Source organism: Xyrauchen texanus, chromosome 3 (assembly GCF_025860055.1).
Source record: "Xyrauchen texanus isolate HMW12.3.18 chromosome 3, RBS_HiC_50CHRs, whole genome shotgun sequence".
Classification (NCBI taxonomy): Eukaryota; Metazoa; Chordata; class Actinopteri; order Cypriniformes; family Catostomidae; genus Xyrauchen; species Xyrauchen texanus.
The window spans coordinates 40,447,574-40,467,485 of record NC_068278.1 but is presented as its reverse complement, the minus strand read 5'-3'; the positions used below and the strand labels follow the sequence as shown (position 1 = coordinate 40,467,485).

At 42.1% G+C, this 19,912-nt stretch overlaps 1 protein-coding gene across 1 annotated transcript in view; it reads right to left on the bottom strand.

The window, feature by feature from the left end:
* The window catches only part of niban2b (niban apoptosis regulator 2b), a 43,305-nt gene that overhangs the window by 8,136 nt on the left and 15,257 nt on the right, over nt 1-19,912 (bottom strand). The window contains exons 4-6 of the mRNA XM_052098821.1: nt 18,799-18,904; nt 18,355-18,522; nt 9,295-9,410 (exon numbers count right to left, since the gene is read on the bottom strand). Of these exons, the coding sequence (XP_051954781.1) occupies nt 9,295-9,410; nt 18,355-18,522; nt 18,799-18,904 (390 nt within the window). The remainder of the gene's footprint in view (nt 1-9,294; nt 9,411-18,354; nt 18,523-18,798; nt 18,905-19,912) is intronic.

Here is a 19,912-nt window from a genome sequence, read left to right as displayed (position 1 = left end):
CATAACAGTCTGGATGTAGATCATATATCATTCAACCAGTTACTGTTTTATAATCAAAGCTAAGAAAAATACATCCTGATGTAATGTCTATTATTTAGCTAGGCATATTATGAACTTTGCTAATCCAAACCTTAAGAATCTGAGATGAGAGAAATAGTTAAAAAGAATTGTCAAAGTCACAAGACACTAAAGGAGGCACTCTTATGACTGTCACACAATGTCTCTTTCTATTTCTCTCTCTCTCTCTCTCTCTCTCTCTCTCTCTCTCTCTAGAAAACAACGCTGTTAAGGAACTCAGCCAAGGCTCCTGTGAAGCTGCCAACATCATCTGATCCCAAAATAACATTTCAAACTTGACATGTTTAAACACTGACATGCTACATTGTTAGCTTTATACTTCCAAGTTATTTCTTTCAGATATCTGATAAAAAGCCATTTAACCAACCACCAACCAACCAAAGCATGAAGAATAAATAATTCATAGCACAATGAAAAAAGATCAGACTCCCTGTATGCCAAAGTAGAGTTCCACTACTAATCTCTAATTCTTCAATGGTTAAATGTTAATGTTAGAATGAACATTACATAATGTAAAACATAATAGAAACCTACTCATCTCTTCCTCTGATGCCACAAACAAAATCAACTCCTCTACAGAGCCAGCAAGGTTTGAAATGTGTCACACTTCCTATGAAACAACATTTAGCTCTGGCCTTATCCTGTATGCTAATATAACCCCAACAATTACTGTGACCTCCATTCACCTCCCAATCCTAACTGGACATGAACATCAATAGTAAATGCATAGATAATAGATCCATTCCAAACCCACAGCCTACATAGGCAGCTACCTGATAAAGCAGCATGCACACTATAATGGAACCTCATAAGTTAGCATAATGGCACAATACTCTTGTAAGCGTAAAAATAGACTGCACAGAGCACACACAAATATATTGAGTTAAATAGTCCACTTTTAATTACACTGAATTATTTGTACACTAGGGTTGTGCCGATGGACGATATCATTGTCCATCGTGATGGCTGACCAACATCACGATGTAGAGCCACCATCGTGATGCCACGCCCCCTTTTGCAAGTCTTGCTAGTGTGACTCACTAATCCTAGTCTCTTCTATAGTTAACCTAAAAACTTTGCAGGGATTGCTCTGTAAATTAAATTGAGAATATAACTAATGCATATATGCTATTTTAAATACTGTAGTATATGCCAGAGACGTGACGTGTTAGTCTGTGAAAATACCGTGTCAGGCAGGCTACACAAATATTGATCTTGACATTTTTAGCTTCTTGTCTTTTTTTTTTACATGTCTTACACTGTACATTTAGATTAAAATATTTTATGTTGTAGGCTACAAGAAAATAGCCTTTATTAATTCATTATTAGTAGTTGTAGTGTCTCAGAAAATCTTGCTCATTGTCACATAGCTCTTGTATACACTGAAGCGGCAGTTTAAGATAAACCCAGACCAGTGAACGTCAAATAACTTTTGTCTGGTTAATACTTTTAAAGAAAAATTTCCTTGGCCATAAATCCATAATGTCAAATCAAATGAAAGAAACAAGGTGAATATGAATAACACTCATTTATTAAAACAGAAGAACAACAAATAAAGAACAAGAAAACGGGAACAACACTCAGACCGAAACTCGGCATTAACATTTCACTTATAATTAGCAGCACAATTAACTTCAGCACAGGCTACAAAATAAATTATGTTATTAAAATATTGTAAAGTGGTCATATGAACTACACAAATGAACGTTTAAAAAATAATATGCAAAATCGAATAGCTCGGCAACGGATGGCGAAAAATGCATAAAGAAGTCTAATATCTTTCACCATAGACCATGTTTAAATTTCGATGTTTCTGGCCAGAAATACCAACATATTCACTTTATCTGGTTTTAATAAGCTGCGGATTGGAGTAACTACACTACCCGCTGTGCTGAAGACCCGCTCTGATGGAGTACGACTCGGTTACTAACGTAACCTCGGTTCCCTGAGAGGAGGGAACGAGTATTGCGTAAGTAGCTTACGCTATGGGAAAACTCCGTTTCTCGAGAAATATTGAAGTCTTTATGTAAAACGCATTGCAGCTGCACAGCAGACAGCAATGAGCGAGGCAGCTCGTCATTGGCTGTGCTGCGGCAACTTGCTCGAACCAATGACGGGGCGACTCTGAACGCGCGACCAATGAGCGTGCTTCACGCCCGCGCGCTCAGAGCCCGCCAAGATTGCCGTGGCTAAGGCTATATATTAGGCGCCCCGTCATGAGAGTTCTTTAGGTTCAATCGACTGAAGTGACTGACCAAGCACAAGCACGGCAGCTTACGCAATACTCGTTCCCTCCTCTCAGGCAACCGAGGTTACGTTAGTAACCGAGTCGTTCCCTTTCGAGAGGTCTCTCCTATTGCGTAAGTAGCTTACGCTATGGGAACACCATGCAAAACGCCGTGAGTGCTGACTTCGCTCTATAAAGCCAGAGGCAGATGCCTGAGCCTTAAAGCAAAGTGATTATTCAACGAGCCAGCCAACGGCGAGCTATATAATGGGATAATACAGAGCGCCTTTGCCCCAAGGTGGCCCATGGTGGGGCGCTCATTGTAAAAACACACGCACATATCTTATGTACTGATTTTTCTATTTACTGATATGCATAAAAAACTCCCTAAGTCAGTCAGAGACGGACCTTATAAGGGAGGAGATAATGCTCAGCATATATGTACTCCAGTCCATATTACAGTCAGGCTAATAGAATGTTGGAATGCAATGAGGGGACCTGTAGGTTATTAAACCTGATAAATGTCGAAGGCGAGGCCCAGCCTGCCGCCGCACAAATATCCTCAATGGGTATCCCACTTGACCACGCCCACGAGGAGGCCATGCTCCTCGTAGAGTGAGCTCTGACGCCTAAGGGTCATTGAAGGCCCTTGGCTTCATAAGCCAGCGCTATAGCATCTACTATCCAGCGCGATATTCTTTGCTTTGAAACTGCGAGACCTTTAGTGCGGCCGCCAAAGCATACGAATAATTGTTCCGTCTGTCTGAACGGGGCAGAACGTTCCAAGTATACTCTGAGCGCCCTGACCGGGCAAAGTAAATTAGCGTCGCTTTCGTCTGCTGAAGACGATAGCGCTGCCAGAGATATCACCTGTATTCTGAAGGGTGTGGAGAGCATTTTAGGAATATACCCGTGCTGTGGCCTAAGGACAACTCTGAAGTCGTTAGGTCCAAATTCCAGGCAAGCAGCGCTTGATGACAGCGCGTGCAGTTCGCCCACTCTCTTGACTGAGGCGAGTGCCAGCAAGAGCGCAGTTTTGAGCGAGAGCTGTTTAAGGTGCACGGTTCGGAGAGGTTCGAACGGGGCACTCTTGAGTGCGTCCAGGACCGTGGCCAGGTCCCAGATCGGTACCGAGGGGGCGAGGAGGTTCATCCTCCTAAGCCTCTTAGGAAACGGATGATTAGGTCGTTTTTCCCTAATGAGCGTCCTTTATCAGGATTGTGTGACGCCGCTATGGCAGCCACATAGACTTTGAGCGTGGAGGGTATGCGGCCCGCCTCCAGCAGCTCTTGCAAAAAGGCGAGTACACTTGGTATCTCGCACGATTTGGGGTTCAAGCTCTTGGTATCACACCAGTCACTGAACACTTTCCAATTTTGGGCATATAAAGCCTCGTAGAGGCGCTCGCGCCTCAGTGATGGTTCTCAACACTCCGCTGGGGAGGTTCTCTGGAACCCGTTGAGGGGCCATGCATGAAGGGCCCACAGATCGGGGCGGGGATGAAGAATCATCCCGTTGGCCTGCCTGAGGAGGTCCAGCCTCAACGGAATCGGCCATGGGGCAGATTGCATCATCTGCATCAGTTCTGGAAACCACGTCTGGTTCTTCCAGAGTGGGGCTACCAGGAGCACTGCACATTTCACCGGGGGAAAAGCATACAAGGGGCGGCTCGGCCAGACTTGGGCGAGCGCGTCCGTGCTCTTTGAAAAGAAAAGAGGGCAGTGCGCATTTTCCCTGGAGGCGAAGAGGTCGACCTCTGCTTCGCCCAAGGTTTGCCATAACCACTGGACCGTCAGGGGGTGGAGAGACCATTCTCCTGGGAGAACCTTGTCTCTGGACAGCATGTCCGCTCCCTGGTTCAGGATGCCTGGCACATGCGCTGCTCTCAGCGAGCGCAGGTTGTGCTGTGACCATAAGATGAGCTCCCTGGCCATAGAGTGCAGGGAGCTCGACCTGAGTCCACCCTGGCGATTTATATACAACACTACCGTCATGTTGTCCGTTCGGACCAGGACGTGTTCGTTTTTCAGGTACGGAAGCAGGGCTCTGAGAACCAAGGCGACCACTTTCATTTCCAGACAGTTTATATGTAGGCGCTTTTCCGGGTTTGACCAAAAACCGGAGACAGGCCTGCCCTCGTAAAGGGCCCCCCATCCTATTTTGGAGACATCTGTCGTGATCATTTTTCTCCGCGTGTTCACGCCCAGACTCACGCCGGTTTGATACCAGTCGACGGCCTTCCAGGGCGTCAGGGCTTTTATACAGCCGTGATTCGCTCTGATTAAAAAGTGGCCCGAGTGCCACGCGTGAGTGGGGACACGGCTCTTGAGCCAGCGTTGGAGAGGACGCATGTGCAACAATCCTAGCTGGAGTACAGCTGATGCCGAGGCCATGAGACCGAGCATCCTTTGAAATCGTTTGACGGGGCGTGCGCCCGCTCTGAATGATGTTGCAAGGCGCCGAATAGCGAGCGCGCTCTGATGAGAGGCGCCATCATCTGCACTGAGTCTAGCACTATTCCCAGAAAAGAGATATTCTGGCTGGGGATAGCACGCTCTTTGCAAAATTGATTCTCAGACCCAGACATTCTAGATGACTGATAATCCAAGATCTGTGCGTCGTTAACTGACTCTCTGATTGTGCTAGGATTAGCCAATCGGCGAGGTAATTCAGTATTCGCACTCCCGCTGTCTCAGGGGAAAGTGCTGCGTCCATACATTTCGTGAATGTACGGGGGCCAATGATAGGCCGAATGGTAGTACTGTGTACTGGTATGACTGTCCCTCGAAAGCAAATCTCAGAAATGGCCTGTGATGAGGCGCTATCGAATGTGAAAGTAAGCGTCTTTCAAATCCACTGATAGAAACCAATCCCGGGCGAACTTGCGCGAGGATATGTTTGGTCGTTAACATTCTGAACGAGCCGAATCATTAAAGCTTTGTTCAGATGTCTGAGATCTAGGATGGGGCGGAGGCCACCGTCCTTTTCGGGACGAAAGTAGCGGCTGTAAAACCCGCCTCAGCTCATAGAGGGAGGAACAGTTTCTATAGGCTCTTCTCTATCAGTTTGAGCACCTCAGTGCATAGAACATGTGAAACATCTTTCCTCACTTTCGTCTCGACCACCGCTGAAAAGCGGGGTGGTCTCTGGCGAATTGAAGTGAGTAACCGTGTCTTATTATGTTCAAAACCCATTTCGGCATGTCGGGATTTTTCCCAGGCTTTTGCTCACACAGATATGGGCTGAATGCTGGCTGGTGGCGTGTCGCAGTGACGTATGGACCCTGCCGGCGAATTGCCTTGTGCTAACACTGAGCTTACAGCTCTCAGAGGCGCGAGGCCGCTGAGCAGCTTTGTTGAGTGCCGAGTGCAGGGGTGCGTGTGAGATTACAGGCACGCACGCTATCTCCGTAATGCTCGCGGCATGTGCTGGAGAAATGTTTGAAACTGTATAGACAGTGTTTACGGGTGGGGGTGCATACATTGTGATAGGCACGCGCCACTTTCATAAAGCTTCCCGTTCTTAGCGGGGAGTTTCTTGGCTCATGCGCCGCATCTGTGATGCTCGCGGCATGGGCCAGAGAACTGTTTGAAACTGTATGGGCAGCTTATGGGTGGGGGTGCATATACCATAGTAGGCACGCAGCCATTTTCATAAAGCCTCCGCTCATGGCGGAGGGTTTTGGGCATGCATACAGTGTTTGTGTGTAGGGGTGCATGCATGACAGCAGGCACGCGCGTTACCTTTATAGTATTTCCCACTTTTACTGGGGAAGTGTTTATAACTGTGGGAACAGTGCTTGTGTGTAGTGGTGCATACATGACAATAGGCACACGATCTACATTTATGGGGCGTCCAGCTTGAGGCGGGGAAGTATTCGGCACTGTTTGGACAGTATTGATATGTGGGAATGCGCACTTTAGTGTGGACACGTGATCCCTTAGTGACACAGGCAGAAAATGACTCTTTTTGTGATTTCTGCGTGTTGCCGTTAAAACGGCGTTTGATTGCAGGTGAGCGAGTTCTGTGACTGGCCCATTGACTGCTGTACAGACATTTCCAGCCGCTTGTAAGGGGACTGGGTAATGTTTTACACATTTTGGAGAGAGCGGTCCGGCTTTTGCGAGACACGCACTCTCTCTCTTTCTTCCTATGGCTAGGAAGGCTTACGAGGCTCCGGGTTCAGCACAATCTTGGGCCGAGGTCCCCGTCGCTCAGGCGGCTGCTTTCGGTTAGTGGAACGCGAGCGGCATCGAGCGTCCGTTTCAGGTCTGGGCTGGGAGACGGGAGGTGCCGCCCTGGCTCGCTGCTGCAGCTGAGGCGGTCTCTGGCGGCTCTGTGACGAGCTGGAGCGCTTAGGCAGGAAGTGACGCATAGCCTGCGAATTCTTCTGGGCTTCAGTGAAGCGTTCAGTGAACTCTTTTACCGCCGGTCCGAACAGGCCGCTTGGGGCGATAGGCGCGTCGAGGAATGGCGCCTTATCCGCGTCCTTCATTTCTGTTAGTGTCAGCCACAGATGGCGCTCAAGGACAGTCAGGTTAGCCATGGCCTGGCCGATGGATTGGGCGGTGGCCTTTGTGGCTTGCAGGGCTACATCAGTGGCGCTGCGCAGGTCCTTGAAAGCCTCAGGTTCAGGTCCAGATTCGTCCATGGTGCGGAGAAGTTTGGCCTGATAGACCTGCAGAACAGCCATGGAATGAAGCTGACGCAGCTTGGCGGCGGCGGCATATGCGCGACCGGTGAGAGCTGAGGTAGATCTGCAGGGCTTCGAGGGATGAGAAGCTTTGGCTTTCCATCCAGCGGTGGAGGGTGGGCACAGATGGTTGGCCATAGCCTCCTCGAGGGGCGGGGTTCCCTCGTAGCCTCTTTCTCTCGCGCTGTCCACCGCGGAGAGCGAGGAAGAGAAAGAAGGCTTCAGGCGAGCAGAGTGCAGGGCTTTTCACGACTTTGTGAGTTCGTCGTGAACTTCGGGGAAGAAAGGGGAGGGTCTCTGTCGAGGGGCCTGCCAGCGCCCTTGCAGGAACCACTCGTCCAGCCGGCTGCGGGCGGGTTCTTCCGGAGAAGACCAGTCGAGCCCGAGGTCTTCCACGGCTTTGGACAGTATGCGGACGATTTCTGAGTCCATGCTGGTGCCCCTGCCCGTGTCCGCTAGTGTCGACGGCGCAGGGTCGAAGGCCGAGCCCGGCCAGTCGTCGGATGCAGCGTCAATGGAAAGGCTGTCATCCTTTTCACCGTCGTCCCCTGACGCGCCGAACGAGACGAGACCCAGCGCTCCGGAGGGGTGCTGGTCTGCCTGCGTGAATAGAACTGGAGGCAGGGAGTCCTCGGGTGGTGGTGAAGCACGAGGGGACTGGCCCGGCGTGACGTCACTGAAGTCCGCGTGCTCTGGCGGCCTCCGTGAGCGGCGCTTTTTCTTGCGCGGCTCGAACAGAGGGGATGGCAGCACGGTGGTAAGCAGGCTCATTCGCGGCGAAGGCGGAAAAGCGAGCGTGCAGCTCGGTGAGGCCCAGGGAGTCACATTCGGGGCATCCGCCTCGAGTGAGAGCAGCTTCTGCGTGGTCAGGTCCCAGGCAGCGAGCGCAGATAATGTGACGGTCCCCGTCAGGAAGAGGGCCTCTGCACGAGGCGCAGGTCGAAGGCATTTTAAACAACGCCTCGAATTAGCTCTTTACTAAGGACAAAAAAGCGTCGCAGAGGCGAACACTTGAAAAGTTATTGCTTAGTAAAGGATATAAGATGATGCGCGCCGGATGGCGTAGCAGAAGGCTTTGAAGGCGGCTGAAGGCGCCGGCGTCCTAGTAGCAGTCCTGCTGTAGGCTTGTCGACGGCGGGCGAAAAGACTCCAATAATCCAGAGGATCCAGCGAAGAGAAGGTCTTTGCTGAAGGAGATTAAATCTAAAGAACTCTCATGACGGGGCGCCTAATATATAGCCTTAGCCACGCCAATCTTGGCGGGCTCTGAGCGTGCGGGCGTGAAGCGCGCTCATTGGTCGCGCATTCAGAGTCGCCCCGTCATTTGTTCGAACAAGTTGCCGCAGCACAGCCAATGACCGAGCTGCCTCGCTCATTGCTGTCTGCTGTGCAGCTGCAATGCGTTTTACATAAAGACTTCAATATTTCTCGAGAAACGGAGTTTTCCCATAGCGTAAGCTACTTACGCAATAGGAGAGACCTCTCGAAAGGGAACTGGTAGCACATATGCACAGATATTTCCGTGCTAATCTTGCCATGAACGGAAACCTTTTGTCGTTCGTTTTCCACCAAGTCAGCGGGTCCTCTTCCCAATCAATGGCCATTTCCTGCAGGTACATGGTCATTTCTGCCTCGACCTTTTGCTCATCAGTGAGTAAAATAACGAAATTATAGTTTTTAAGTGGAAAATATATTTACGTAAAGAGATATATTAAAATAAAAAGTGCACAACTCTTCTTAAGTGAAAGCTAAAAAAAAAATGCTTCACGTGTCGTGCAACCTACTGATAAAGCGCCGACGAGTCATTTAGTTGGGTTAGTAAAATAACGAAATTATAATTTTTCATATAATTTTTGAAAATTATATTAAATTATATAATCCCCCCCGCCCCACCGACGATATCATCGTCCATCGCGATGTTTTACTGTCAACATCGTCAACTGCCAATTTAGGGGACATCGCCCAACCCTATTGTACACTGAATATCATCTCAGATTTAATTAATATCAATATGTTTATTTAAAATCAACATTTCTCATGGCTGCCTTCTCTGTTAAGGATACATGGTGTTACCTCAGATATTTGGTCATAATTAAAATGCCTGTTTTGGAACACCCTTCATATTTGGAGTGCTTTTATGATGTCATAACATGATGCATTCATAAGAAGCTCATCAGATTTTTCAAACAGAACCAATGAGAGTGTGTGTGTGTGTGTGTGTGTGTGTGTGTGTGTGTGTGTGTGTGTGTGTGTGTGTGTGTGTGTGTGTGTGTGTGTGTGTGTGTGTGTGTTTCACCTGTTGAGGCATCCCGCACATCATATCCCAGGTTCCATAATGTCCATGTGCCTGTCGATAGAGTCGCACCGTGTCTGTGAATGCCGGGGTCTGAACTTTACATTCTTCAGACAATCCTGAACAAAAGAAGACAGCATTACCATCACCATTTTCTATTAACAACAAAGCCATACAAATAATCAAACTATGTGTTATCTTCAACACATTACCAAGAGACCAATACCATGGCTAGTCATTTCTAAACAAAACATCATTATAGCATTGTACAGTTCCTCTCTTTTTAGAGAAGTGAAAAGAACAGGTGACAAAAATAAAAGAAAGGTCATCATTATATGCATCAACACATTTTTACAATTAAACCAAAGAACACATAAAATCTGCTTTGGTCACACTCTCAACAGGAAGCATTGCATCATTAGTTACCATGGTAAACAATGCCGTAAACACTGCCATAGTCACCATAGAATACTAAAGTGTTATAAGGATTATGTAACTAAATATAAGTTTTAAATAGAAGAACAGAAAAACTATTCACTGCTGCTATTTTCCAAGCTCAGTGAGTGAAAATGCAAATTTACATATGGGTAAATGAATAAGGGTCCAAGAAAATGAAAAGTCATATAGTTTTATAAAAAACACTTTGATGAATTCTTCTAATAGACCTAGAGTATTATTTGAGCTGTAAAGTCGTTTAAATCATCGTTTCTCAATCGTTTTAGGCTCATATGTCGTCCTGTTAACAATGTTGTAAAATTGTATACAACTTTACATAGTAAAGGTTAGTAAGTGATTTTATCATGTTAGCACTCATACGGTTGACATCTTGTGGCTATACTTTTTAAAAAGTGAGCATTTAAATGTTTACGGATTGGCCCCATTCACTTCCATTGTAAGCGTTTCACTGTAACCCAGATTATTTTTTGTTTTGTTTTTTTAAATGAGGGGCAAGTCAAATTTAGTTTTTGTGATGACCAACATAATGCCACAGATGTGGTCGTTTAAGCTTAGCTTGTATTGAACCGGAAATATTCCATTAATAAAAACCTAAAGTCCCACATGAATGCCTGAAAAAATTCAGCCTCCTATACATGTGTCTATGAGAGAGCCTGAACTCTTACAGGAAGTTGGAGCAGGCAGCTGTGTGGGGGCTGGAGGAGCGCAGGCAGGAAGTCCAGCACTCCACATCAGCGCAGTATGAGTTTTTGCGAGTGCATGCACACATGGGCAAGTGCGTTTCTGAACATGTGGGGAGCACCAGAGAAGTTTTATGCAAATACAAGAATTATGGGTTTCTTATTCTGGTGCAAAACAACTCATCTCAAGTCAGTCCAGAAACACCAGAGGATCAAAGACCTTTTACTTTCCATTGAGAGAGAGATAGAAATTAGGGTGTTTTGTGAAATATTAATCGTGACCTAATGACACTATGACATAAATGAGCTGTTAAATACCTTGCACAACATGAGACCTAGTTTGGATAAAGCCAAACTGAGTTCAAACATTCATGATCAACATTTTTATCCCTTTCAGTCATCATGTCGTTGTGTAATGTTTAGTGTTGAGGAATTCAAATTATTCCAGTCATTTCCTTGTATTTTACCAGTTTCCATCAAGTTGTCCCTCAAAGCCCTTTACAATGCCATTCGATAGGCTATTAAAAAGTAACTCTGTGTCTAGAAACTGAAGAGGTTTTCAACCACCTGGACTTAATTCATTAACATGCTCGTAAACCTGTTCAGTTGCCCAATAAAACCTTTTTCCAAGACTGACATGTACCATATACTGTACATTTTAAGGCAGGGCTCGACGAAAATCTTTTTTTTTCTTCTTTCTTTCTGCTAGTCCAGTCGGGCCAGTTGTTCATAGTGACATAATTAAATCAACAGAATTTAAACAATGTTCAATACAATGCTCAAAACATCAAACAAAACCAAATGTTTAAGCCTGCAAGAACACATTATCAATGAATTTAAGATATAGTTAAAATCTCTGACAAGTGCCCCAAAACTCATTCATCCTTATTCTTATGCTGTGTAAAGCTGTCAAGTATAGCTAATTTGTGCACTCTGCCTCATGACTATAAATGAGATATCTTTCATCAAAGCTAAGCTTTGTTCCTTGCAAGATTTTCAACCTGACCAGGTGCCATTTTAATCACTCCCGTTTAGATCCCAGACATTGGATCTAAAAGGCCTCTCTCACCTAAGCCAAAATCACACAGGGTAAGATTAGAGGAACTTAAATTAATTGCAGTCACATACCAGACTTTACTGGGCCGCCTATCCAAATAGATTGCTCATGACAGAATGGTTCCACAGAAATCAGGCCCAACAGTCAACACAACAGGCCAATATACATACAGATGTGTGCAATATTTATGGTAAATAAGCATGGATTGTTCTGACAGCCATTGCATTAGGAGGCCTAAACTTTGCACATGTAAATTATGCACTTCCAAAAACATGTTGAGACTTGCCAGGGTCTAGCCCTAATCTAACTCTGTTCATGCATGCTTCGGTTTACTCCTCTGGGCCTCAAGTCACAGAATAATGTGATTCAATTGGAGCATGAACATGTTCCTGTACCCCAGAGTTCTGCCACTTTTAGGGACGTACAGTAGATGAGCTTTTACAGCGTTTAAAGCTCAATTCTTCTGTGTACTTAGCATATTAAATTACACATCACATTAGCTCTTTGAGGAGACCAGAATGAAAATACTGAACAGCCACAATACCAACACCATATCAGACACATGTGCCCGGCTTATGTTTTCAGTTTAGCTGCTTTAACTGCACTATTTGCCATAAAATATTTATTTTGGAGCCATCCAACATACATTTAGCTAATAAAGAGACAGAGATTAGTGTACCTAACATGTCTTATTGTTTTTAATTGTCTATTTTGATATGGACAGCAAGAAAATGTAAATAAATGGAAAACTGCAAAGTAGTTAGGATAGCAAAATGAATATAGAAGACTGGTAATATGGATAATAATAATAAAATAATTGGCACAGTGTTTGTTCCACGTGTTAGGCTCTTAAATCACTTCGGCTGTTTAAGCATTTACAAAATTGTCAATTCATCCTATGTCATGTTAATAATTTAGCATATCGTTGGGCCTATGAATATCACAGTTATTACAGGGTTCATACAAGCACCACTAGATAAAAATCCAGGACATCATACAAGTGAAGAAAAAAAAGGAAATTCAGAAACTAATACAGTAATTTCAACATTGCATGATGTATAAAATATGTAAACAGCCAGGAAAAGCAACATACTTAATATTTATAGTATGCGCAAGAGCCTATTTTATTTTATAATTTACCAAATATATTAATTCCACATTCTATCAATTAATATAATGCACTAAAATTACACTGTCTCTTTAAGAACACTGGCAGTTCAGCCAACCTGGTCTCATAGAATGAACATTAATATAACAAAATATTTGCAAACTGAGTTTTACGTGCTGCTTTCTACGTTTTTCTGCAGTTCAAATAATGAATCCTTAATCTCAGACACCAAGCCTCGAGCCCAGCCAAAGACGAGTGAAAATGAAGAAAAATGTCAAAATAACGTGATTGCTTCAGTAAATATGCTTTTGGTGTTGAATTTGCATTTAAAACAAGGATAATGTTTTAGGATTGGGAGGTACTTTTTACTCATTAAAACATCCATCTAATATTCACCTTAAAGAGATAGTTCACAGAACAATTTCAAGTCTCATAATTTAATCACCTTCATGCCATCCCAGATGTGTATGACTATCTTTTGCTAAAAAAAATTGATCTTTTGATTCAAATATTGATCTTTTTCTCACCCAAACATTTATCGCTTCTGAAGATATGGATTTAAACAATGGAGTCTTATGGATAACATTTATGTGGCCTTTATGTGATTTTTGGAGCTTTAAATGTTTGACCATCATTCACTTACATTGTAAGGACCAACAGAGTGGAGATATTCTTCTAAAAACCACGGTTTTTGTTCAGCAAATGAAAGAATGTCATACACATCTGGGATAGACATTTCACTCACTTTTGGTGCCCCCACTGGACATTTCACTGGGAAACTGCAGCCAAATGAAGCCTTTCATTTTGGTTTACAAAAATGTTGCCATTGTCAAGTTAATTTCACGAGCTTAGGCTGGGATTGAGCACACATTAACGAGAAAGGAGTCGCACAGTTTCTTTACTGCATGTGTGATTCGTTTTGCCTTTGATCAACAACTGACTGTAAAAAAAAAGTGTGTGGAACTTGGATGGACACACATTACAGGGAACGAGTGTTCATGCGACAAGCAGTGAAAGGTTCTCGAGGCTAAACTTCTCCTCCACTACTGCAACTTATGGGGGTCTATAAAATATTTCACTGGCAAGTTTTTTTTGGCAGTGACCATTTTTTAGTCAGCTAGCTTAAATTTGGTTGCATATGTGAGTGACTTAATCATATTGTAGAGGGTTTTAAAGATACATCGACAAAAACACAGAATTGCAGACCGTTAATAATAACAGGCCTCTTAAAGTCAAGTAAAAAAAGAGCTGTGGTTGGTCACTTTTCACTTCGGTCAGATGGCCCCTTCCAATCTTGGAGTGGTAAGCACAGAACTGGTAAGCAGAAGGGGGGGATTCTTGGTGGATTGTCCCTGTAATACATGCACTGTATGTTGCTTTGGATAAAAGCCTCTGCCACATACATAAAGGTAAATATAATCTTCGATGGTATCTGTGCACTGTGTGCTAAAGAGGGTCACAGTGAAAAAGATACATACAAAATAAAAATGTAAAAAAGACTAAATATGACAAAATGATTGATTTATATGAAAAAATAATTTTCGATCTTAATTCAATCAATCATGTAGCATTAATGGACATCATATAGATTGCTCAGATGTCTAATGGTATCAAAGCATTTTGGATGCTTTCTCTCATTATGTAGCCTATAGGCAAGATTCTGTTTTCACAACTGACAAGTCCATTTATGGCATTTTTTTCTGCATTAACGTGAGATTCAGACAATTTTTTTTTTTTTTTATAATTACAAGTTCTTAGAAGCACCAACCCTTCCAGGTAATATTATTTTTAGATTGTGCATTTGAATTCAAGAGATTTTACAAAGTGTGTTACTAATTTATTACACATAAACCATCTGTTTTTCTTACCGGTGTTTTCATGCTTCTTACCGATATGCAGATGGTTTTAATTTGGTCAATAATTGGCTGATAAATAGCCAATACATCGGTGCATCCCATTACTTCCATAATAAATGTGTGTCATTAAGGAGGTAAAAGGGATGGGTAGTTACATTAATAATCGGATTATGAATCACAGCCAATTGCGAATCACTCCCAAATCTAAACTGTTTCTGTAAGGTTTACCTTAAACACTGCCATGGTGACCAGGTACATATCCACTAAAACAACCATTTCTCAAACAATGAATCAGACCAAGGTCGCATAATACATAAAAGAGCAGTTGTTCTGCAGTAAAGATCAGTCAATTTAAACATACTGAACAGTACAACAACACAGCTTATGCTAGGGTGACTGTGAGGCATTTCACAACAATTTCACAACAATTTCAAAAGCGAATCACTAAAGTTGATTCTTCAGCCTTACAGTAGTCTAAGTCAAGAGACAAACCACTTATCCACTCCTATTAGCATCTGTTATAAACAGCGATAAAGATTCCTGCTTATTAAGTGATGTCCCCGGTGTCTCATATATTTAAAATATTTAAGGGAATGATGGCAAATCTCACAGAACCTCACTAGAACTGAACAGGTCCTTATTTGGGAAAAGAGGGTCTGCAGATGTTGCATACAGAACATACTACAAACAACAGGGATTTGGCTAAGGCAAGCACACACATTCAGTTGGCCACCTTAATCCCACATGGGACATTACTGCCTTTGCCGCAAGTGTGCATTCCCTCTCAGCAGTCACCCATCCGATCTGAAATATGGGTTGACAGCCCCAGCTGTGACCACTCTGGAATCTGTACTACAGCAGAGAGAACACTTACAGTAGGCACTTAAGCAGGTTCCAGGTGTGCATGGAAAGATCTTGATTTTGTTTGTTAATGCCTAAAACGGAGTTGTTACAAAAATAACGTTGTTACAAAATAAACACTAATTCTATATTTCTCAGTCTGCATCAGAAAAGCAAATACTACAAATCTGCAATAATAAAAAATCATATAAGATTATCCACATTTTGTGTCCATAATTAACAAAGCAGAATCACTGTATTAATGAAGATTTCAATACAATGAATAATAATGCTAAATGATACAGTATCCAGTATTATAAGAGTAAGGAAATAATACTGGTTTGGGAAAACTTCTCTACAGTACCATCAGTACAGTATTTTTTAACACAAGAGTGAATTTCACTAATGCAAAGGGCTCATGACTTAAACAAATGGCAAACACTGCTAAAAACAAGCCCTTTAACCGGAGGCCATGAGTGATTTTATTCCACCATGATGCTAAAGAGTCAAGCAAAACATGTTCTTTATGTCATAACTTGCTCACTGAAAAAAAAAAACACAATAATCAGGCAACACACCTAATGTGTAACCAAAGTAACCAATTCTTACTGTAAATAAAGTTCTCTCGACACGAGTAGTCTGCCAGTAAAATCACAGTTAGTTTGAAACCCTCATAGTTTGACCTGGTGGCCCTAGGCATGGTGTAACTACGTTTACACTAGAGCATATTCTTCTTGAGTACGTTTTTTAAATTAAAAAGGAGTTTATTTGGGAGTTCTTTGCAAAATCTCTCTCTAGTCTGAGAATTACCCTCAAACATTCAAGTACAGTTCAAATAGAATTGGAACTACAGTAGTTGTTCGTAAATCACAGAAAGCGAATTTGGTCATTCGACTGTGAAACACTATTATCTCAACTACTGATATAAAGTTACAGAAGTTCTATAGAATAAACAGCCATAGAGCTCAGGGAAGTAAGAATGACAGATAATGACATCACATCTCCAGTCTTCCCTATGATCTCATCTGACTCTTTTTACAGCCTTGAGCATTAAAATTCTTTCTATTATCAAAGAGGCCAAATGAATACCATCAACCTATCCAAACGTTCCACTCGAGTTTCCTCTTTGGTAAATGGATGTCTAAAAAAGGTGATTTAGAAAATAACATATCAGTTAATCAAACAAGTTAGACAGCGGCATATTCTGTTAACAGTACAATAACAATAACTGTAATGAAAACGGATGACCTTTTGTAATGAGTCATGTTTTAAATATGTGTCTGAGTGTTAAAGTAACAATCAGCAGAAGAGAGAGGCAGACAGTAGGATTGTAACACTCAACGTGGCAGCTGTAGAAATGGAAATGCTGCATTTCAGTTAAAAAAAACTAAAACATTTTGATGAGAGGCATCGCCTGTGTTTTTACTCTAGAGTGCGCATGCATGGACCAGCAGGAAAATACAGTTTTTAGTGCGATTTAAGATAGAGAAGCAAAATGTTTAAAGGAATAATTCACACAAAATTATAATCCTCTTATAATTTACTCACCGTCTCAAACTTGGTTGACTTTCTTCTGCGGAACAGAAACTACAATATGACGTGGTTATATCCATACAATGGAAGTCAAAGGGGACCAACACTTTCTATCACCAAAAAGGAAATAAAGGCAGCATAGATGTTACAATCTATTACACTTCCTCATGCTTGATGCATGTGCAAATTGCTGAACAGTCATTCTGCACATTCACATGCGAGGAAGTGGAATCGAGCTTCAAATTAGGGATGCACCGATACCATTTTTTCTCTTCCGATCTGATTCCAATATCGGAAGTCTCTGTATCGGCCGATATTGATCCCAATCCGATACCAGTATTGTTGTTTTTTGCATAATCAGTTTCGAATATCTTTACATTATTGTGTGGAACTAATTTGGAGTACTCTTTAATATGTAAAGAATCACAAAACTGTAACTACACATAATTTCAATACAAATGTATAGTTTATTAAGAAAAACTGTTTTGTTAACTAGTATGCTGGATAATGTAGCAGCAAAATGAACAGTAAATCCAGTATAAGTCATCACTAGAAAATGTTTTTCAAATTGAATCTGGACTTAAAAGGATTCAGATCTCTTTTTTGTTCAATTTAGTTGTAAGGCATCAGCTCACTTTTCATTCACAGTTATTTTTATTGGGACCCATTCAACTTAAATATTATTATCATTTGTAATATAATATAATAGTAATTTATCTCAATCATGTACCTTTAATTTTTAAACCCTCACACATTTATTTTGTAATTCTGAACTCTCCAGTAAGTCGGTTGTATGTGTCTGTTTGTAGGCAAGTTCAAAATAGTTTAATTAGCTTCTTATTCAAATTCTGGTTTAAAATTTTTTTTTTTTTAAAACCAAATAATGTCATTCTAAATACATATTATAAGTGAAACGAACTTTTGAGCATCTACATCTGAAAAATAGCCGCAAGTGTGTGTGTGTAAACAGAGCAACGCCATTCACAGGCATGCTGGAGCTGCGCGAGCATTTTATATGTTTACTTATTAAACACAACCTTTTGTGATTCAGAGAGCTATCGCACGTCTTCAAGTGGCTTTGCATAAAATGCAAGAGTCATATTAACTATTTTAATAGTGTTTTTATGGTTCTTTTATGTCATTTTTTTGAGCTTGACAGTAACAAACATGACTAACAGTACCGGATTTGGATTGGGCTCGTTGGACCGATACCCGATCCATTTAAAAACATCAGTATTGGAGCAGATACCGATCCAGGTATCAGATCGGTGCATCCCTACTTCAAATCATGATTGCGCCAAGGATATTGCAGATTTCAATGATAAAGAAGCTACATCTTCATCTGTTCACTTTCAAAACCAATCGGAGCTAGAAAGTGTTGGACCCCATTGACCCATTCATATCTCCATAAAAAAAATAAAAAATAATTTGTATTCCACAGAAGAAAGAAAGTTATACAAGATTGAGACTGCGTAAGTGTGAATAAATGATGAGATAACTTTCATTTTTGGGGAACTTACTGGTAAGACTCACCGTTGTTGGTGTGCCGGACACAATCCTGAAAGACAGCATTCCATTTCTGCTGCTCCTTCTCGGTCACCACACAGAAAACGTAGTGACGTGCATAAGGGTGCCAGAGTATAAGGGGAAACTGTGTCACACATTTTAGGAATGGAGAAGTGCCAACTTTAGCTTTTACACCTGGAAAACATACATACAACTGCATGACTGGATGATTCATTGTTCTGTTAAATATGGCTGAGGAAGAGGTCACCACAATCATCATAACCACAGCTGCACAACATACAAAGATACAGTCTATCCCTGTGCGGTCTCACTCTTTCTTTCTCTCCATACTTCATTACTTCTTATCTGAGATTCTAGACCAACCCATTTCTCCCTTTCTTAAAGAACTCCCTTTCCTCCTTGAGGACATCCTGGTATCCATACCTCCATCATTCCTTCTTTCAGACTGACCTGGGAGGCTGGTGTTAAGGAGCTCAAGATATTCCTCCATAGAAGTCAGGACCCTGTAGCCAGCACAATTAATAGTGCCTTTAGGATGCAGGCCTCTGTCATGGGCCTAATTTAAAAAAAAAAGATAAAGACATTCGAAAGAGAGAGAGAAACCATTAGTGAATGTAAATGTTAGTAGAACATGTCCATAGTTAATATGATGAACTACACCTATGGTTAACACCTGTGTCATGCAACCCATGAAAAATCACATAATTATAAAATTGCAAATGAATTTGAAATTGGTTCGGAGAAAGATCTAGCAAAAAAAAAAAATCGAGCATAATTTGTTTGCAAATATCCTGGTTTGATATTTTGTTTGGCTTAAATGGATAGTTCCCCAAAAATTAAAATGCATCACTGACTGAAAATGCATATCTTATCTCATCGCAGATGTGTTAATGTGACAAGGAGGAGGGTGGGGCCGGGCTGTGAGTGCACATGGCTGGCCCCCACAGGCAAATCAGCCAAGGAGAGAGATAAAGCAGAGCTGGATGTGGCAGAGAGAGAGCCACATGCAGCTGCCATGTGTGTGTTTGTGTTTTGTGTCTTTTTTCATTAAATATTACTTTGTTTAGCCGGTTCCTGCCTCCTCCTTGCCCATTTGAACCATGTTACAGTTTGACTTTCTTGCTTGTGCTGAACACAAACAAAGATTTGAGAAGAATATCTCATCTCTGTAGGTCAATGCAATGCAAGTGAATAGTGACAAAACGTGAAGGTCGAAAAAGCATATAAAGCAGCATATAATTAATCCATACTCCAGTGAATAAATCAATGTCTTCAGAAGTGATAAGATGTGTGGGTGAGAAAAGATCAATATTTAATCCTTTTTTACTATACATTCTCCTTCCTGCCCAGTAGGTAGCAGTATGCACAAAGAATGTGAACTGCCAAAAACAAAAGAAAAATGTGGAAGTGAAAGTGGAGATTTATAGTGATAAAAGGAATTTTATCACTATAAAGGATCTGTTTCCATATCACTCCATACTGGAGTCATATGTATTACTTTTATGTTGCCTTTATGTGTCTTTTAGACTTTTAAAGTTTCGGTCTCCATTCACTTGCATTATAT